The sequence below is a fragment of the Apostichopus japonicus genome, chromosome 7, assembly GCF_037975245.1.
Source record: "Apostichopus japonicus isolate 1M-3 chromosome 7, ASM3797524v1, whole genome shotgun sequence".
Lineage (NCBI taxonomy): Eukaryota > Metazoa > Echinodermata > Holothuroidea > Aspidochirotida > Stichopodidae > Apostichopus > Apostichopus japonicus.
In genome coordinates, this window is record NC_092567.1 from 18,591,739 (window position 1) to 18,613,298 (window position 21,560).

The following is a 21,560-nucleotide window of genomic DNA, read 5'->3' on the forward strand; positions in this document are numbered from 1 at the left end:
TGGCGTGAGCACTGACACATTCAATGTAAATATCGACACCTGTTGTGATGGCGCGGGTTACGACTTCGATACCCGACGTTCAAGGATAAACTTTTTTCATTTTTTCGCAGCTCATTTGAAGAAAATACGAATTACTGTGCTGCTTTGTCCTTATGAAAAACCAACTCAGATGATGGGAGTTGAATATAACAAAATATATATATATTTTTTTACCAACCCAAATCTCAGATGGGGGGGGGGGGCACTCGGGGGGGCACTAGGTTTTCCAGGGGGGCACGTGCCCCCTGGCCCCCCTTGGCGACGCCACTGCCTGGAAAGTGCTTCCGAATGATATAGATACTGCTAAATCTTATGTAACGTTTAAGCGCCAACTAAAAGCCCACCTAATTGAAAACTACGCTGACTGAGTATTGATTATCTCATGTTTATTTTCTCTACTCTTAATTGTTACCTTCTTTCCTTGTTATTTGTTATTTTTTGGTCGCTAGCTCGATAAACTACTATTGTTTTTCTAGTGTCCTATTTATACTATACCACTTTGTTCTATTGTTCTTATGTATAGACGAAATAAATGAAATGAAAATGGAAAAAAAAAATGAAAGTGTACCATCCTCCTTGTTGACATCTTAATTGTATGATATGGCACACGGTTAACTCCTTATATAGCTGAATAGATATATTGGGAATTCCCCATTGCTCAATCTCGTCATCCATTTGTAACCCCGAATGCGCTACCTAACATGCATATGATGCATGAGGTATGTATGACTTTGACTAGACTAAAAACATTGCAATGATGTCCCCCCTTACGACGTATACCTGTACTGATCTTATAATAATAGTTAACTGTTGCATCACTGATTAGTGAAAAGTACTGTAATTAGCATTACGCCGACGTTTAGTTCAATAATTGATATGATATCTTTGTGATTGTTAGATTTAAATTTAAAATGTTCATCTCATTGATTAGACTGGACTGGATGTACTTTGATCTTTCGATAAGGCTAATTAATGTAGGTTAGAATTTAGGTTAGAGTGCTACAGATGCAACAAGTTCAACTCGTGCAGTAACAACTTATAGTGTTAGACTTCAGTATCACAAGCTATATAGCGTTTTGTGCCCATTTGACACGACCGCAGTGTTTTGTAAGTATCACCTGCTAAGATCAGGCCTATTTAGATAGTGATCTAGTTAAAGCCTACATTCGAGCCTATCCTTGTTTCTTAACATGTTTTCAAGTTGAAATAAAACTACTGTATAAACGCACCCTAACCAGCACTGCAGTTCTGCATGCTCTATTACTATTTGTGTAATTATACCTTATACACACCACTCAGTGCCACCACCTTCTGTGGATCAATGGGGGGTTACAGTAGGGGAAATTTCAATCAGAGGGACACCTTCACTAGTATAAGTACTGCATTGATTCATTCGGCTATTACTTTATTAGTGGAGTGATTGCATAACATTTTATTACATTCTATGATTTTTCTATGATTATGATTTTCTAAATGATTTTGAGATCCCTAACTTTTTGACTTAACATTACCCCAATTTTTACCTTTATCACCTTGATGACCCTACAGCAGTGTTGGAAAGGGGTCTGTTGGGAGAAGAGGACCCATCTCTTTTTGAAAAGTTCCATATGACTAACTGTGCTTAATTGCAAAGTAGTTTTATATATATATTGAAACTTTCAAACTTTTCATTAATTTGCATCCATTTGGTAAGCATAGTACTGTAATTGGTTATTCCTGCAACGAAAGTAATGATAAAAGAATCAGCAATAACAAAATAATATGGGTTGAGCCTGCAACACATTCTACGTGAATATATCACTTGAATATATAATCTCTATTCAACAGATCAGCCACGATGCCTTCTTTAACTGAAATTCCCCTCATTTTGGGAGAACTGTTAGTTCTGCTTGTAAAGCTGTTATTTTTCTTCTTGGAAGCCTGCTATCGGTTAGTTGTTCCTCCAAGCCGGAAAGATGTGGCCGGCAAAGTTGTGCTGATTACTGGAGCTGGACATGGAATGGGCAGATGCACGGCCAAGCGATTCGCAAAACTACAAGCTCGTGTCGTTATTTGGGATATTAATGAAGCAGGTATTTGTCATTACCGGCGGGGGGGGGGGCACTTTTCACAGTACATCCCCCTCTTTATCATGTCTTTAAAATCCTCTGGAGCTGTAAAATAAGTGTCGGTGCTCCTTCCCCCTTTACTTTCTAGTTTTGCACAAAATGGAAGTTGGTGTGTCTAGCCTGACAGAATATTCATGCAGGCTGGCAAAAAAAGAGTAAACTCTTTGGTTGCTTGGGATAAGCTGTTTGGTTAGAAATTTGTCCATGACATAAAACCAATAAGTATGACATTTGGGTAATTGTCTCCTGTACTGTAGGTAATGTGATGCAATGTACGTGGATCGTCAATTCCGTTATTAAAGGCATTGAAGACTCGCCCCAAACCGCGTGCGGCCATCTGAATAAGTTAACTTTACTTCTGTTGCTTGCAAGTGACGTTTTGTTCGTGTCGCTACAAATTGCAGACAGTAATGAAACGTGATACCTTGTTATATTTAGCTGGACCTGAGATGTCCATCGCTGTATCGTTTGTTCACTGTGCTGTGGGTTTTGACCGCAGCTGTATGTACTGACTGTACACTAGTGTCTAATTACCGATGGTAGCAAGATGTGTGTGTATTTTCTGGGATAGATGGGGGTGTCTAACACTTCTGTTACACCTCATTCGAAACTAGGTCAGATAACCGGCATTAGACGTTTCTTTTTGCGAGAGTCTTCACACCCTTTAAGATATCTCCTCTTTGAATCATTCTGCCAGGTAACAGCAGAACGGTCAAAGAAATACAATCCAGCGGAGGAGAAGTTTATGCTTACACTGTCGATGTCACAAAGAAAGAGAAAGTGTATGAAGCAGCAGAAAAGTGAGTCATTTTGCAGAAAGTGTTGTAATGGGTCTTGATGTAAGTTGTAACCTGACTTCAGGCACATAGCCTGGGGGGGAGGGCGCAAAGGCCCCTCCCCCCCTTGAGCATATTTTTAATTTTTTTTATGATATAGCTAGTAATTTCAAAGTAGAAAATGCTTAGATGCAACATACAAGGCCTGGGAAGTGCCATTTCCAGTGATCTGGGAGGCATTTTCGGCCAAAATTTTCTTGTACGCTTTGCGTCAACCCATGGTGGCGCTACGCTTAGATAGTTTGCCTACAGGCTTCGCCCCTCCCTTAGCAGAGTCCTTGCTACGCGCCTGCCTGACTTGAGTTAAGTTGTATCAAGTCCTGTATCGAGTGTATAATATCAAAAGTGATGTGACTCTAACAGACGTGTCACAGTGTTCCCCATAGAGATGTTTTGAGTCAGGACAATTATTGGTGCAGCCTAGAAGTGCAAGAGGACTCATCGGTTCATTGCTGGTGTCTGTAGCTGGTTTCATGCAGTGGCGCAACCATGGATACTTCTGGCTTTAGCCTAGCCCGGCCCCCCTACCCCTACCAGACAGAATATTATAATCCTGGTTTACAGTACATAAAAATATGCCACATGTGGATGCAGTACAACCTAAGAAAAAAGTTGAATGCACCCTCGTCTGGTTTCGTTGGTTGGATCCAAATAAAGACACTCATTTAATTTACTGAAGCAAGTATTTGTCTTTTTTCATTTATGAAAAAACAATGGTGTGCAAATTGGTAGCTTTTAAAGTTTTGTAACAATTGCACCAGTTTATCTCGAGAATGGCAAAATCTGTGCAGTGATGAACAAGATAAAGTTAATATTTCCATCGTAATGGCAGAAACAGTTAATTACACAGAGGTAGAATATTACCCCAAATATAGAACCTTGTAAATTAACTGTCCCCATTTACAAAATAAACAAAAACAAAAGAAAAAAGAGGAAAAGCCGAACGATGCTTGAAAGTGGAAACAAATGATGAAATATGATCCCTAAAAATAATCTTTTGCTGATTTATCAAAATTTGGTGTTTTTCATCTTTTGACAGGGTTAAAAAGGATGTCGGCAAAGTGGATATCTTGATCAATAACGCAGGAATATTGGTCGGTGAGCTTCTGCTGGAACTTACAGATGATCAGATACAGAGGGTCATGAACGTCAACGTTATGGCACATTTCTGGGTATGTTGTGTGGTAAACAATCGATTACAGCTCTGTGCCATCTAGACCTCTTTGTAGTCTGGCAAGGAATCACGTAGTTGCTGGCAGAATGGTATCATTGTCACATTAGCACAGTCTTTTACATCATTGTTCCGTCTAGCACAGGGGTGGGCAACCTTTTTGAATGAATGGGCCAGATATAAGGAGTGAAAAATTGACTGGGCCGCACCTAACCAACGACCTGCTGTTGATTTCAAACCTTTGATTCCGAGGACTTTCAAGCAATAGGTGTGTGCACTTAATCCGTATTCACAAATACATAATGTCATTACAGTACAGTTAATAATTAATGGGGATAATAGGCCTACCTGTATCATTACTGCCGATAAATTCTAAGCAACTAGCTTGTTTCTTGTGATGATGTAAAATAGATTGATATTTTTTCCTTTTCCTTGAGACATCTCACAGACTCACAAGCCGCAAAAAATCACTGGTGGGCAGCACGTGGCCCGCGGGTTGCCGTAGGTTGCCCACCCCAGGTCTAGCGTGTTAGTAGCTCCTCTATCAGTGCTGGCCATATTGAACCATGATACTACGAAGGATGGTCACCATCGATGATGATTGGCTATGGAAGACCCAAAACAATGTTAGATTGACAAGTTTTACTTGTCATTTAGCCTTTGAAAGATCCTGCTAGGATTGAAACGTCAGGCCAACTTACTTTGACACATTCTCCTACACAGGCGCTCTAGTGGATAAGCAGTTGGCTAACAGTTTTATTTTATTTGTGTTTAATACATGTAACATTTTAATACTTTCTTTGTTCTATAGACCATTAGAGCTTTTCTCCCCGACATGTTGAGCGCTAACGAAGGCCATCTCGTCGCCATATCGTCCGCCGCAGGATACTTTGGGAAAAACTTCTTAGTAGACTATTCGGCTTCCAAATTCGCAGTGACGGGAATGGACGAATCTCTAGAGTTGGAATTGATGAAGAATTACGACAACGCCAACATAAAGCTGACTATCGTTCATCCGTATATCGTGAAAACAGGCCTGGTGCACGGCTATACCAGCAGGTGGGTTGCCCTTTTCATTTTTATAATATTTTTTATGGTCATCTTTAAAGGCATTGAAGACTCGCACCAAACCACGTGCTGCCTTCTGAAAAAGTTAACTTTCCGTTGCTTGCAAGTGCAGTTTTTTACTTGTCGCTACAAAATGCAGACAGTTTTGAAACCTGAGATGTCCATCGCTGCTATGTACTCTGTGTTGTGGGTATTGACCGTAGCTGCATGTATTGACTGTACACTAGTGTCTAATTACCGACAGTAGCAAACTGTGTGTGTATTTTCTGGGATCGATGGTGGTGTCTAACACTTCTAAGAAGATTATGTCCTACACAGCCTGGCTGCATCATGCTGCAGCCCCCTCAGCATCCTACTATTGACACAGTGCCTTAGTTCAATGTCAGCTGGCCTTTGATGCAATCATAGGAGCTCTGGGATGTTATGGGTTCTAGCTACGGCTGGAGAATGTGTTTTGTCTTTTACCCTTGTGAGAGCATGGCCACTGTTCTGTAGTTTTCCATGAACTTGCAAATTGTGGTTAAGGGCATTGAAGACTCGCCCCAAACCGTGGGCCCTCTGAAACCCTCTGAAAAACGTTAACTTTCTGTTACTTGCAAGTGAAGTTTTCTTCTTGTCGCTACAAAATGCAGACAGTAATGAAACGTGATACCTTGTTATCTTTTATCTGGACCTGAGATGTCCACCACTGCTATGTACACTGTGTTGTGGGTATTGACCGTAGCTGCATATATTGACTGTACACTAGTGGCTAATTACCAACAGTAGCAAGCTGTGCGTGTATTTTCTGGGATCGATGGTGGGTGTCTAATACTTCTGTACACCTCATTCAAAACTAGGTCAGATTACCGGCATCAGACGTTTCTTTGTGCGCGAGTCTCCACTCCCTTTAAGCAGTTGATTATTTAGTTTTTCTTAAAAAAGTTGATGAAATAATTTTTTTACCTAAGTTGTCTTTGTAGAATTTTTTACATCACATTGCTCCCTACATTCTGTTTACCTTTGTCACAATTTCTCGTTTTAGATTTATGCCGATTCTGGAGGAAGACGACGCAGCAGATACGATTGTTGATGGAATTCTCAGAAACAGAAGAAAGGTCTTCATTCCGAGTGATCTTCGTCTCAGTGTGGTCTTTAAATAGTGAGTCGATCCACCTCCAAGTTGGCTGTTCTTGTTGTCGTCACCATTTGCAGCAGGGTTTTAACTGGGTTGTTGTGGGCCCTGGCCCAAAAGGGGTCCTGGTGGCGAGCAAGGCTGTGGGCAGGCAAAGCTGCTAGTGTCGATGTTAAACCTGTAATCAGTAAACCAAACAGACCTCATGAACTCTGAGTGCCAACGATGAAATAAAAAATTGTGGACTCTCCTTTGAGGGCCAATTTCTATTTCTGCCCATGGGCCCAGACGCTCCATGCTATGTCACTGCAGATCCACACACATATCTATACCTATGATAAGCCAGCTGCACTCCGCCTGCCTGAAGGTGTCCCTACTCAGTTGACTGTCTATCCTATCATGTAAATTCCAATTGCAAATTTTCAGTCTCCACAGTGCAAGTCGAGGAAACTCAACATATGGTAGAGGTAGAAAATAGTCATTGTGTAAGCTCATCAGTTTGTTGAGGGTGGGGGCGGGGGAAGGAGGGGAAAGGGGTCAGTTGTAGGCTAAGGGACTATGGGAACAAGGTCACAACAGTCTATTTGTGTTGGGTTGCCAAGTGTAGAATATGACAAGTTTTAGCCACTTGTTAGAAAATGCTAACATTCGTTAAACTTCTACTTGCTAAAATCAAAGTACCCACTTGCACAAATCAGTTACTATATTGATATTGATGTTTATGTCGTTAATATCTACTGAAAGAAATTATCAGTGCCTTTTTGTTTCCTTCTGGCCAAAAAGAGTAAAATCTGCTTGTATTTAGCCAATAAAAAGCCTGAATTTTTAGATCTGATTGTATTCAGTCAAGGGTAGGAGGTACAAAATGACAACATAACTGGGCATATCACTCACTATCATCCATGTGCACAAATTATTCAAGGGCATTGTTCCTCTACCCCCTCAAGATGTCAGGGCTCCTTTATACTTCATAGGTGTTGTCTAAAAGATTAGGTGATCATACTTTATCCAGGAAACCCAAAGGACATGATATTGACCTCATGTTGACTTCAAGGGTCAGCCTTGTTGCCAGGGGCAACGAAGAGTTTTCGATTAAACTAAGAAACGGAGTCTCTCCTCGCATGCCCTTGCATGGTGAAGTGAAATGCTTGTAGCAGTTTGAGTGTGACTGAAACAAGTATCTGATTTGCTAAATTGGGAGAATGGAGGGGTTGGAGGAGGGGGGGGGGGTTTGATTGGGGTGCAAGGCTCTAAGCTGGAGTATGAATACTCACATCTGCACTTGAGTTTCAAAGTAGATTTGTTATCAAAGAGTGCAAATGCAGACAACTGTGCTGGAATACGAACAGGAGTCTTTCAAGTCAAAATTTGATTATCCATTTTTAACCATTTTTGTTGTCCTTCCTTCTTTCTTCTCTTACCTCTCAGCATTATGCCGCACAAGAGTTACTTAGCGTTGGCCGACTTTTTCAAGTCCGAGACATGCTCACAGGGGAAGCAGGATTAATGGAGCATCATTTACCGAAACAATGCCTTCATCCTCTTGATGACCAAAAAAAAACCAACAATTGTTTTTAAAAATATTTCCAAATGTTCAGCTTATTATTCTATTCAATATTGCTCATGTTTGTTTGCAAAATTACAGATTTTTTTTTTGGTACAGACTTTTTAAAGTCGGAGACATGCTCACAAGGGTAACAAGATTAATGGAGCATCTTTCCAAAACAATGCCTTCATTCTTCTTTATGACCAAGAAAAAACAAAAAAAACAATTGTTTTTAAAAATTTTGCCAAATGTCCAGCATGTTATTATTCTATTCAAAGTTGGTCATTTTTTTTGCCAAATTACAGAATATTGTTTGTACAAATACATGCTGTTAGGATTTTTTTTGGTTAGTTTTTAGCTTTAATAGCCATTTCAGAAGCCTGAATTAAAAAAACAAAACTAACAATAGACCTGTGTTGCATCACAGATTATTTAACAGGATGTTATCTTTTGTGTCATGTGACTTTTCAATGTTTAATACATCAGCAAGGGAAGATTCTACGAATACAAGACTTTGTAAGAAACAAGTTTCTGTTTACAATCTGTAAATTACTGGTAATAATAATCATAATTCTCAGTTCTTATATAACACAACTTACAATAAAGTCTCGCCGCTGTACTTAGCCTTGGTCATTGGTAACTTGTCGCACCTACACACCAAAGTGTGCACAATTCAAACAATCTCTCCTGGGGCACCACAACCACGTTACCCCTGGGGGACTTCCCATAGGGTGCAGCCACAAACCGGCGCAACTATATTTACAAGTTACCTTGCAAGTCCCCATTTATACACCTGGGTGAAGAGAATCAATGGAGATAAAGTGCCTTGCCCAAGGATACAACGCAATGATTTGGCCAGGGCTCGAACCTGTAATCCTTAGATCACCAGTCCACTGCCTTAACCTCTTGACCACAATGCCCCCATGGTAGGGATTAGATTAGACCTCAACATAAAGTTACTTGCAATAAACTCTGGATATAACCAAAGAAAGGTTGAACCAAGACCTACATTTTCTTTTGGTGATAAATAATTGCCATCAGTTTTGCAACAGTTCAGATAAAAGAGTCACATAGCCGATGTGTGTACCTGAGGAGTTAAATCCTTTCGTTTACTCTACAGATATGTAGATTTTCAAGTGTAGTGAAATAAAAGTTTTGTTATATGTACCCACGTGGCATGTTTGCTACTTCTGCGAGTCCAAAGTTTTTGAACAAGAATTTTTCGTTGTTTGACTAAATGGTTGTGGGTGTTGTATGTTTGAGAAGATTAGCTTGCCTTCAGTTCTGTCCAGCTTGACTGGACATGCTGCCGGGGCTCTGAGAATTCATTTTCATAATATCTATACTTCCTGTGGTTCTATACTGGTCATGTTGGGTTGTCAATCGCTCAAAATATTGTAGTTTCCATTTCTGGTGGCTGGAGACGGATAAGGTGCTCTTGAAAGCATGAATGTCTAGGATTTCATAGAGCTGAGAAATCCAGTTGATCAACATGGTGAGGATTTGATAAAGCACCATATGTCTGGTAACTGTCCTCAGCCATCTGCAGGTTTGTATCATATATAAGTAAAATGATAAATGTTTGTGCCCACCTCCCCCCCCCCCTTCTCCCCCGAAATCCTGCTGCTATGATATTGGCCTTGCCCCCTCCTGTATGACCTGCAAAACTGCAGGCACCATCAAGATAAAGTATATCAAATATATAAACAAAATATATATAAAGACACACGTTTCATGTGAGTGTCAGTTTATTTCATGTCCAGGAAACTACAACCACTTATCACTATGGAATGTTAATAATTCAATGCTCTCTCTCACTTTTACATTACAGTACATGTATTAAAATATTTGTAAGGAAGAATAAATGCAATATGGTTTAAAAAATCATAAAAACCAGATTATCAAAAATAAAATATTTCTCTTCTTTAACTGCTGTTGAGTTTCTATCTTGTTAAAACAAATCATAGAAAAGTAATAAACTAAAATATGATAATTAATATAATCTTTAAGGAAATTAATTGAGACAAAATTAGGTATAATAATGAAGTTTTGCATGGTATCAAAGGCACAATCTCAAATTTGTGCAAATGAATTATTAGGTTTTAAAATGACTTCATTGTAAAATAGCTTGTCCATTTCCATTCATTTTGCATATGGTTTTGCTACTTTGCTACAGGGTATTAAATTTCTTGCAATACAAATGATCTTCGCTCATGAGTCCCCCCCCCCTGCCCCCCCTTCACATATTATTGTTCCATAACTGTTGAATAATGATATTTGAGCTTACACGGATTCCGTAGCAGATATAAATAGACCCTACTTCATTTGCATATAAGATTCCAGGCTACTTTATTGTCCTCCTGTCATATAATTAAATACCAGCTGATTGTAATTTGTACGTCCAATTTAATGCTATTGTTAATACTTGATGATGCAGTTTTGTGTTAAATTTGCTAGAAAGTTAGTGAAATTTAAAAACCATACTTTGTTGTATATATTAAAGATTAAACCAGGGGGTGGTGGGCACCAAAATGTTATCTTTTATTTCAGTCACTCCCTTATAAGGCATTCCAGTTTTAATAGTTCCTTGTAAGGCACTCCAGTTACTTCCGTGTATTAAAGGTATTTTTGGACCATTGTATGGTTCTCGGCTAGCTATCCCCTTTGTACATGGATATGTTCGGTTACTCTCCTGTATAGCATTTTGGTTACTATATACCATTGCCAGGCTTTGCAAGTAGCCTACTCCTACTGAAGCAACCTCAGTTAGCCACTTTTAACTGCTAGTTTGGCTGTATAAGCATGTCAGTTATTCATACGTATTAAAGGCATTTGGGTTTCTCCCATGGTTTAGGAATTTCATTTATGTCCATCAATATCTGTCCAATATCTGTCAATATCTGTCCATCAATAGCTGTCCAATATATCACTGTTCGAAACTTAGAATGACTACTTGCATACACTGCAAATTTTCACATCTCTACAGTAAATTTACCTAGACAAAACATACTGAAAATGATATGGTTTTGTGTACCAAACTGATATGAATTAGTGGATTTTGCATAGCCATTTGTTCCTATTTGTTGCCCTGCAATCGCCACCCTATCAGTATGATAATAAAAAAATATTTAAGCTAGAACTTTGTGAAAGTTAAATTTATTTTTTTGAAAGATCGAAATGCACCAACTGTACCCTTTGGTTTCAGCAATCTGTCCATCCATTGTTCGGTCAATTGATTGTTCAGTTGCTTGATGAAGAATGCCTGGTTTGTCTGAAGAGGGACAAAAATAATACAGAAAAACATCTTCTTACCTCTGCTGACATCAATGTTCCAATAATAAAAATTGTTTGCCTATTTGTCCAATTTTTACAATGAGGTCCATAGGTTCCTCTAGGCAGTGCCAAAAGTTTAACAACCTCTGGGGCCCTACAATGCACCATATGGTTGCCTGTATCTGTGTTCACAAGGCCCATTAACCACTGGGACAACCTTCACCTTGGGGTCCTTACTGCTCCCCTCGTGTGCCTTCAGGATAATACAGAACTACCTCCCTGGAGGTATTCCAATGTTTGTAGTTTCCCTTAATAAATTTTTGACATATTTGGTCTCTTCTATATTTTCATTATGAATGTAAAAGCTATCGTTGCTACTGACAACATTGTTTTCACATTGGGTATTGTATTACTGAAACTGTACACAGTAATGAAACACTACATGCTTGAATAATAAGATCACTCAGATCCTAACAACTTTCTGCTCATCAGACTAGTTCTGGATACAACCAGACGTTAAGGCTGCATGTGACTAATACTCAGTTTCATAGAACTGTGGCTGCCACTAATGTAGAATAACATCCAGCTTTAAGGTCAGCTGGTGTTAGATGTTATTGAACATGGTGAGGAAGAATTAATCAAGTCTGAAGTATTTAACCTTTATATAGTATGCCTTATATATACCTACGGCCTAAGGCACCCACAACATTTTAAATAGAATAATCCAGAAAACTCAACCAGAATAATCAACAGAGCCAGAATAATCAACAGATTATTCTTGTTGTTGGGTCCAAATTCTTAAGATGTTCCTATTAGAAGGTCAACCTTTAGAGAGTTCAACATCTCAGTCAAAAACATCCATGGGGGGTGAGAGTAAAAAATTATAGAAAAATATCGTAAATGACCATTCTGACATGTTAGCATATCTGGAATCAGTAACAAATGAAAAAAACCATGAAAAATAAAAAATTATTACCTCAAATTACAAAGGAGAATTAGGTTCTGGACAGCTGTGACAGTAGAGGCTTCATTCTGACCTGTAATCAGGAACCTGTCTATAATAACGTGAGGCTCACCCGGTTCGCTCGCTGTTGAAATGTTAAAATGATCACGGTTAAGAGGAGCTGCTTGGAAACCTTGTTGTTTTGACCAAAATACTCTGGCTCTTATCTCTGGAACAAGTTACCAGATCACATTCGAACATGCTCTAAACTTTCTACATTCAACAGTCTACTTAAGACCCATCTTTTCACTTGTTCTTTTGTAAATTAATCTGCTTTCTTTGTAAAGCGCCTTGAGCAGTGACTTTTGTCTACTGATTTGGCGCTATATAAGTCTCATTTATTATCATTATTAAGAGGGAAAATAACAAGTGAAGGCAGAGAGCTGAAGGGAGGGAGGAGCTGTTGTTTGAATTTTTAAGCACATATTTCGAGGCGTTAAATTTTGCCTTGACCCCACATTGAAACTGTATGAGACTATTCAATTTGGTCTGAATTGGTCAGGGAATGGCATTTTGATTATTGAAACTATTGGACATTTAGAAAAAAAAGTTTTTAAATTTACCAAGATGCTTATGGATGCAAATCACACTGGTCGTGACGTCTTCATATGCTAATGTAGGTCTACATATGGCGCTGTAGTCATATAAAAATTTTAAAAACTCCTTTTATTATATTTCTTATTGTCAAGAGTATGAATTTTTTTAGAGCAGCATCATGATAATATAAGTGTAGGCTAACTATACCAATACTGCAACAGATTTTAGGCTGTTAGGCTAGACCTGTATCAGTTGGTGTATGTGTGGTGCCAGAGTGGCAGGTCACGCGCGGTGTTCATATTTGTGTTTCTACTCTGTTCATGTACAGGCTTCATGTATTCTACAAGTCTGGCTGAAGACTCAGTCCAAACAGAACAGCTTCAACAGGGCTATGGCCAAATTATTTTAACTTGTTAACTCTTGTTGATAGCTTGTGTTATGTCTTGTACGATCAGAAACTGTGATGAAAGAGATGCTATTGGAGTTAGCCGGTGCATGCAACACCTGTGCCCCTAGAGCAGGGTTTCCCTAACTTTATTCCCCCAAGAACCCCTTGTGGATGCCAGAGTTGTCCACGAACCCCCAACTTTTCAAGACACGATCTGAGTCATTATTATACTATCATACTAATAACAGTGCTTCATTAAAGATCAAGTTCATAGTGTAATATTGTAATGAAAAAAAGAAAAGAAAAGAGTTTGTCGATTGGTACGACTTTTGTACATTACTAAATTCTATGATATATCAGATTTTAGTTATATATACTCTAGTTTTGACTTTCAGAATCTCACGAACCCCCTGGGATGGAATCACGCACCCCCTGGGGGTTCATGGACCCCAGTTAGGGAACCCCTGCCCTAGAGGACAATGAGGTGCAATGAAGAGACATGATTTTGCGCACAGTGGACGTCTCATTCTAGTGCCACCCCACTATTGGGAGTACAGAGAGAGCGATTCCCTACATATTTACTGGAATTTTTAAAGGAACTTGAATAAGACCTATTTACAAAAAAAACCATGAATTACGATCCTCTTCACTCACCACTGTAAATGCCTCCATTTTGCTTCACAAAATCTTCCACTAGTAGAGGTATAGTACCAAAATTGGGTTTTTTGGCAAGTTCAGCAATAGAAGTCTAGTTACGGAGACAAGATATGAGTATAAAAGTTTCTGTATGTTGGTATTTACATGTTTGATAAATTGCTGATTAGGAGTATGCAAATGATTGTAACCAGATTGCTTTAGAAGGAGTGGTAACCAATCATGCGGTCATATTACAAATTTTGGTGAACCATAAGTCACAACTCATGTTTACTCAACCCAAATGTACATTTCCAAAATGTTCTCAAAATACAGTAGCTGCAAATATGATACAAATTCACGCTTTCAAGATATCTGTGAAATCATAAATTATTCCCTCAACTATACTATTACAACGGATTACATCTGTAACGTTTAAATCAGAATTTTACATATCTAAGTTGTGGATCTTTTACACATGCCTGCATTCTGAACCTACATATACATCTTGGGACTGTTCTGGATCCTGCATGTCACTTCTTTATTCAGGAACACTTGTTTCAGACTTCCCCCGGAGTTAAAAAATTACAGCCGTGGGCTAGCCGAGGTAATAATAGTGAACTTGCATACATGATTAACAAATCTCACTGTATCTTGTCAAGAAGCGGATTAAGGGCGGGCAACAGGGGCACGTGCTCCGGGCCCCCTACATTTTGGGGCCACCACATTTAGAGTATCCTAAAGTTTACAAAACTGTCGTATAGGGCGATCATCGAAAATGGTTTGAAGGGCACTTTCCCTAATACCGAAATTGCTCTGAGAATCTATCTTTCATTGATGGTCTCGAATTGAAGCGGTAAAAGGTCATTTTCACATGAGAACCACGATGAGCCAACAGTGACTGGTAAACCTCAGTATTCTCGCTATCGAAAGTGACATTTTAAATTCATTGAAACACGATGAAATACTTTCTGAATTTGCAAGCATGAAAGTGCGAAAAAAAAGGGCTATAGGGCCCCCACGCAATTGCGTGCCCCGGGCCCCCCACACGCTTAGTCCGGCCCTGCTTGTCCACCACATGGAGGCAGTTTTGGGATATCATGGTACGTAGTTTCGCATGATCATAATTGTTACATTTAAACAGAGGTGCGTGAAGCTCACAGATTCCAGGCTGACAATTGCACCATTTACTGGTCGTTAGTGAATAAGAATAGTAATGTACAGTATTAGGGGTGAAGACAGGACACACATTATCCACTGAATTGTAATGGCTCCCACTGCCCCACCCTCTCCCCCCCTTCCCCCAACCTACCTAAACCAACACTCTGACTTATGAAAATGTAAAAAAAAAAGTCAACTTTAATTATTAAGGATTACTCACTGATGTCAGAGAAAAACCATCAAAACTCCACGGAATGGTCTTAGTTAAAGACAACCCACAGAGGCCAGCAACACCACATCCAATGGCACATATCGGTTCTGTAAACATGACAACGAGAGAACAAAATGCAATTACCCATGATGCTCTAGTGTTGCATTCATTTGCTACTACTGATACACGATGCTCATATGAAAGCTTAGACCTGTTCAGCACATGTCACGTAATTTGTCTAAAAATGTCGTTTAGGTCAAATGATGTGTAAAGGTAAATGGTCCTGACGTTTCGATCCTAGCAGGATCTTCTTCAGTGGTCAAATGATGAATGTCAAGAATTTGCCAAATAGCCATAATATCATCATCTTCTATAGCTCAGCACATGGTAACTCTATCTCTTGTGTAAACATAGTGAGCTGTGTGAACTGGGAGAGTCGATTTGTTCACTCCTTTCGTCTTCAAATGTTATCCACAAGGAGCCAGACCTGGTAATTCAGGCTATTGACAGCACTGGCTAAAGGCCAGTGCATTTTTTCCTTTTGCCAGTAGAAGGAAAAGGCATTGGCATGCTTCTTCCAGTGGAGATAAAGAACATAAACACAGGGTAAGTCGGTCAACAATCCAAGAATCAGAATGTCTTTACCTTACAGTATAAAGTGCAATATTACCAGCACATACTTTTGGCAACTCTCTTCAAATGTGTACAAAAACTGATGTGTGTTGTAATTTAGGAATAAAACAGCCAGTGAGAACTTGATTTTAGGGCAGTATATACTTTAAGCACTTACTCTTCTTTTTTTGTAGCAAGTGGATAAATTCTAGATAATGATCGTCCTACTCTTCACTGAGTACTGTATGTACTGTATGTATTTTAGATCCTCCTGCAAGCAGGAACTCGGGAAGAAGCCATCATTGGCTTAATATCAAAGCTGCAAGCTGACAGAAGTCAGTCTCTTAGATTCCCATATTTAACGTCCATGATTTTTTTGATTTGTCAATTGTCAACAACTCTGTAAATGGACGACATACATTAATCTTGGAGTGTCTCGAACTTGGGACCTTATGATTGAAAGGCACCGGCGTACTACATACTACTAGAAGAAGGTCTGATGCAAACGATCAGAGTGTGAGAAAGGATATGACTCATCGACTGATAGGTAGATCGACTGGAGAACCTTTCACACCAGTAAGTTGCCTAGACAGCAGGTACTTGGCTGCAGCTTATGGCTAACAGGCAATTTCTTGGCACGAAAATACATTCATTGTTGTATTTCGAAAGTGGGCAAACTTTTCAATCTTGTGTAATAATCTTTTAATTGTGACTGAATTGACAATAATGAAACTGTGCTAACTTACTTTTCACTCTAGTAAAGTGGTTGATAATACTCTGCATTTGTAAACTGTGCACTAAATCAAACAGGGCACCGAACCCCTCTGGGATGAAAAGAGCAGCATATCTTGAGGCTGAAAGCAAAAGAGGAAACAATTACACAAGTGAAACAATTACAAAAGTTAGTTTCAATCTTACCCGTTTCTGAGAACGTTGAATTCAATATAACACCAACTGACGACCTTTCCATAAAGTTCGGTAGATGAAATAGACAGAAAAATCTGTCGGACAGACAAACACATCAACAACTTCATTGCAAAACTTTTTGAGAAAAAAGTGTCTGGTTGTTTCTTGGACAATGTGCAATTCCTTATTTTCAGGTTTTCCAAACAGAAAACAAAGAACATAGCCGAATGCAAGGTATTGACTAATGTTCTGTATTACATTGGTTATCTCTTCGGCCAAAAATCTCACACTGTAAATCACCCAGAAACATAAGCCCTGCATTGACCTAGACAGTTAACTAAGCTATGATGTTAGGTGTGTAGACCTACTGGAATTCATGTACTGTCCTCGGAGCAATACAAGCATCCTAAGAACCATTCCAAATCTGTGAAAAGGCCCTGAATAATTCTACCTTTGGGCAAAATGTTTGTTTCTAAAGGATGTTTTGCAGAAATTTAGTTATAAATTTGATCATCATTGTTGAAATATGGCACCACCAGCTACAAGATGCCCCCCCCCCCACCCCAAATTAACTCCCTATTAAACTGTAAGGTCAATTCTTGATTGAGAAATGCCAGTATCAATAAATTGTTTTCGTAGAGCTACCATCGACTGATTCCAGTCTGACTGGTGAGGAGTACGGCTTTCCTTTGAAGTCTGCTATCCATCTCTGAGTGTGCTCATCGGATGATTTAAAATCTGGTATTGAACCCTACCAGGAGAGATATAAAACAAGTTAAGTTGCATTATATAAACTCCCAAGAACTGTCAAGGGTAGGGTCTGGGACAATTATGTACCCTTTTTGAAGTCTTGCTTTCTACATTTGATTATTATGAAAATGAAAATACATTATGGAGGAGTGTTAGCTCAGTGGTTAACGCCGGTGCCTTTCAATCATAAGGTCCCCGGTTCGAGTCACTCCAAGATTAATGTATGTCGTCCAGTTACAGAGTTGTTGACAATTGATAATTCATAATAATGGACGTTACAATATGAATTTAGGAGACTGACTTCGGTCAGCTTGCGGCTTTGATAAGCCAATGATGGCTTCTTTGCGAGTTCCTGCTTGCAGGAGGATATCAAATACATACATTATCACTAATTCCCATGTCCCCTAACCAAGGCTGCTTTGACCTCCCCAACCTACTTTGCCCTTTCCAACCTACATCTTGTCTTCAAAAAACATTTTACAGCCCAACATTACAGCATTTTATATTCACTGAGATATTAGGTTACAAATCTAATTGAACAATTCGAACATCTAAAAATGACTTGGAGAATCAGGACCTCCTCCTCTTCTAATCCCCCTCTGCGGCAACATACTGTACTTATGAAAACTACAAGAATTTTTACCAAGCCAAAAGTGAAAGGAATGACTTAGCATTTAGAGTGTGAAACCCACCATTACGTTCCTGGTTCAAAACCCACCAGGAACCAGATTCTCTTACTCTGTTCAAACTTGCTGCTAAAACAGAGACATTCGGTGGATATCATATTTCTGGCTTGCAATGTGGGCTTTTATTTTCTTTTCTTTCACAGTAAACCATGTAAGCCTCCAAAAGTCATTTGTCTAAATGCCACCAGCATATCCATGAGAACTTCATCTCATTTACTAAAACACATTTCATTTTTCTCTTGCAAAGACTTTCAACTTACAGTATAACTTTAATCCAAAGAACAAGGGAAATAATAGTTGATACTGTAGTTCTCAGTGAACAACTCTTTAACTCACATTTGGAGAGGCAAGTTGGATGTTAAATACTGGATGCAGGACTTTGAAACTTTGAATGAAAGAACTGGCTTCAACACCTGGGAAAATGTTTATGAGAAAACAAGTGGAAAGTTATTATTTGCTGTTCACCATGAACATGGTCACTAAAAAAAGATGACCTACACGATGAACAATTTTTCAAAACATCTATTGCGTTACGTCCAACATTTTTCAAGAAATAAGGATCTTACAGAACTTAGTAATCAATTAGGGGAGATGAACCTATGGGCCACTGTAGATGAACAGTACTTTTCAGATCACCCAGACCGTCCAGACGTACCTTCCAAAGCAGCATTTTTTCTTTGCAAGAGAACAACACATATTAAAACAAGACTTTCATGTTGTGCATTGAAAATCTGTTGCAATCACTAATTTAGGTAGGGGGAGGGCAGGGAGGGTGGAGAGGGAAGTGATGGTAGGGGAGGGGGAAGGGGTTAAATCATAGTACGGTTTCTATACTTACCCTGAGGTGCTGCACTTAGAATAATCAAGCAATGTGACTTTGCCATCCTGTTTTATGATATAAAAAAAATGAAGCATCTGATCATGTTCTGTGTCCACCTCCAAAATATCCTGGTCTCAATATGATCTTGGACTTGACGAACTTGTATCACATAAAATGGTAGCTTCAGGTATTAAATCTATAAGAAGATAAGATTGAGAAAATTTGTGAGAGGAAAAAGCTATTAACATACTGCTTACAATCTGAAAAAAAAAGCTTGTGTAGGTAAATGTATACAGTTAGAAAAGCCTAACTTTTTTTTTATCCTCGCAGGATCTTTAGGCCTAGGTTTACTTGTTTCTTCAATTTTAATTTTATTCTCCTCCTGAAGATCCTACAAGGCTAAAAATGTCTGACCCTCTATTTTCATACAATAAATTGGTATTAAAATTTCATTGACCTCTGTAGAAGGTTAAAATGGTAACAGTGATTCCCAAATCTACCCTTCCCTACATATGAAAAGTGAAAAGAAGAGAATATAAGGCAGCATATATTTGCCTATATATGGTTACGGACCCAACTCGTGGCAACAAAATTATACAAATTAAGTTAGCAAATAATTATGCTGCAGAAAATAAAGTAGAATTATTAACACATTAACAAATTGGCCTAATATGATTACTGAAATTTTCCTGTCATATTTGAAGATATAATAGTAAGAAATAAAACTCACTAATATAAATTCAGCTTGTGGATGACTAATTTCGCACCATTTAGAGTATTTAACTGTTAATGTGAATCACAGGGAAGAACATATCTAGCCTGCAGCTGTAATGCATACCGAGCTCTAGTCTTACCTTACCTAGTTACTAAGTACTACTAATACTACTACTACCGTACTACTAGTAACTACAGTAGTAGGCCTACTACTAGACTAGTAGACTATAGCTCTCTTTCCTTGTGACTTTTTCTGGGCCTCATTCTTATCAAGCTACAACTCTGCTACGAATTAGGCTGTGACGACTCGAGGCTTGCTATCTAAATACACTAATGTGAAGGTAATGTTTGTAAGTACACATCAATACTAGTACAGCTCGATCATGATGGCTAAGAATAGTAAGATCTGTAACGCTAGGCTGTAATGTAAGCAGTACTACAGTGCATTACTAATTCACTAGGCACTAAGTATATGCAGTGTTGTATGGAGGTCAGCCACGAATGTTTTTAACTTATGACAATAACAATTTGATTTAAGTTAGAAAGTCGATATTACTTGAAATATAGAGTGGATCAACTTACTCATGAATGTAAAACCAACGAACAATTTCAAATGCTAACAATTTCGTGGATACACTGCTCACAGTGAGTTAAGAAAAACGCCTTCCTTGTGTAGGCTAGGTGGCAGCTAAATATATAAAAACTCTTTGTAGCACAATGTGTTACGCCGAGGAGGGGTATACAGAATAGTTACACCACGGAGTTGTTACTGGAGGCATATGTAGTGCCACTAGCTTAGTCCTCCGGAATGATTTTGACAGCCGCCTTTCCCCCCTCCATTCCCCAAGGAGAAATGAATATTTAACAATTAAAGTTGGCGATACTCGTAACACTTTTGATACGTATTCCCCGGGGTAATCCTGCGCCTATTTTACGTGGCTTATTGTGTCTGCTACATTAAAATTCTTCCGCGAACTCCCTGATGGAAACCTTGCTTCATCGGTTACGAGATGGGGTGGAGAATGAAGAAGACAGACCCTCTAACGTAACTATCTTCCCTACCCTTCCACCATCACTCTATAGGTATTGTAAACAAATTGCATAGCGTTGAGACATTCGTGCCTGCATTAAACTTAGGCATTTATAAACCTGCTTCTCGAACTGAAGGGGGTGGGGGGGGGGTGGCGGGTTTGAAACTGAAGTTGGATCTAAGTGTTGTCCTTGCAGATGTCACAAGATAGTGTAGCCTGCAGGAAAGTTTCCTGCGCACCTCATGAAAATTCCTCAAAAGCCCTGTCAATTTGTGTTGACTAACGGAGGGTGTGGGGGGGGAGGGAGTAATTCAAATTGTTTGATTGCGTGGGGAGGTTGGCAAGTAATAAAACAAGTATGTGATCAAAGAGAGGGGAATTTTTTGGTAATAACCAGCATTAAGTAATAGCTACAAACTGGGGTGGGGGGGTGGGGATGAAATTGATTAGTGCTTTACCCCTCTCAATTGTCCCCACCCCTTTAATTGACGACCATGGGATTAAGTGTATGTTATAAGCCATTGATGGTGTAAAAAATCAGGAGAATGGAAGGTGCTTGAAGGCTTGGTGAAATAGAAAGAAAACCTGACACATGAGTTTGGGAATTACTATGCTAAACGTTCACCCCTTCCAGCTCAAAATCTGAATGGTCATACCCCCATACTTGTGCCATGATAGTGCAAGCCATCTGCTATCACCTCACATGATTGGTAAGTCATGTCAGAAGCAAACTTCTATCTTTCCTCTAGTGACCTTCCAAGTGAAAAGTTTATGGTATCAGGGGATTAATTTCTCCCAGTATCCCATTACAAAATGTTCTTAAATATGGGAGAAATTACATGTGCAAAGTAAGTTGTATAGCAGTTTCGTAATGGGAAATAGTATACTTGATATGAGACAAAATTTAGATACTTCAAGATTGGGACACATTATTTGAACATTTAGTCATACTA

General features: G+C 39.0%; 2 protein-coding genes across 4 annotated transcripts; one reads left to right on the forward strand and one right to left on the reverse strand.

Annotated features, from left to right (window-relative positions):
- The first annotated feature begins 634 nt into the window (after positions 1–634).
- On the forward strand, positions 635–8,310 carry LOC139969566 (short-chain dehydrogenase/reductase family 16C member 6-like). 3 transcript variants are annotated; one of them, XM_071974656.1, is made up of 7 exons: positions 635–758; positions 1,867–2,111; positions 2,845–2,947; positions 4,023–4,155; positions 4,966–5,213; positions 6,247–6,363; positions 7,765–8,310. In XM_071974656.1, the coding sequence occupies exons 1-7, from the start codon at positions 754–756 to the stop codon at positions 7,841–7,843; spliced, it is 930 nt and encodes a 309-aa protein (XP_071830757.1). In that variant the 5' UTR covers positions 635–753; the 3' UTR covers positions 7,844–8,310. The 3 variants fall into 3 exon arrangements, with proteins under 3 accessions (XP_071830757.1, XP_071830758.1, XP_071830759.1); XM_071974657.1 differs by lacking the exon at positions 635–758 and adding an exon at positions 828–1,146; XM_071974658.1 differs by lacking the exon at positions 635–758 and adding an exon at positions 828–1,146 and having other exon boundaries at positions 1,872–2,111.
- Positions 7,886–20,340, reverse strand: LOC139969567 (glutamine amidotransferase-like class 1 domain-containing protein 1). Its single transcript, XM_071974660.1, has 9 exons — positions 20,159–20,340; positions 18,881–19,058; positions 18,379–18,455; positions 17,252–17,357; positions 16,447–16,554; positions 15,098–15,195; positions 13,738–13,831; positions 12,132–12,243; positions 7,886–11,153 (listed from the first exon to the last, which is right to left on the reverse strand). The coding sequence occupies exons 2-9, from the start codon at positions 18,924–18,926 to the stop codon at positions 11,123–11,125; spliced, it is 672 nt and encodes a 223-aa protein (XP_071830761.1). The 5' UTR covers positions 18,927–19,058; positions 20,159–20,340; the 3' UTR covers positions 7,886–11,122.
- Between the last annotated feature and the right edge of the window lie 1,220 nt (positions 20,341–21,560).

What these genes read in the sequence shown, in the direction of transcription:
- LOC139969566 (XM_071974656.1), top strand. An exon ending in ACGTTATGGCACATTTCTGG is followed by an intron (nt 4,156 to 4,965) that starts GTATGTTGTGTG and finishes TTTGTTCTATAG; the next exon opens with ACCATTAGAGCTTTTCTCCC. An exon ending in CTCAGTGTGGTCTTTAAATA is followed by an intron (nt 6,364 to 7,764) that starts GTGAGTCGATCC and finishes CTTACCTCTCAG; the next exon opens with CATTATGCCGCACAAGAGTT.
- LOC139969567 (XM_071974660.1), bottom strand. Translation starts at nt 18,926, where the DNA reads ATGGCAAAGTCACATTGCTTGATTATTCTAAGTGCAGCACCTCAGG. An exon ending in CAGACTGGAATCAGTCGATG is followed by an intron (nt 16,555 to 17,251) that starts GTAGCTCTACGA and finishes TTTTGCTTTCAG; the next exon opens with CCTCAAGATATGCTGCTCTT. An exon ending in CCACTTTACTAGAGTGAAAA is followed by an intron (nt 15,196 to 16,446) that starts GTAAGTTAGCAC and finishes TCATGTTTACAG; the next exon opens with AACCGATATGTGCCATTGGA.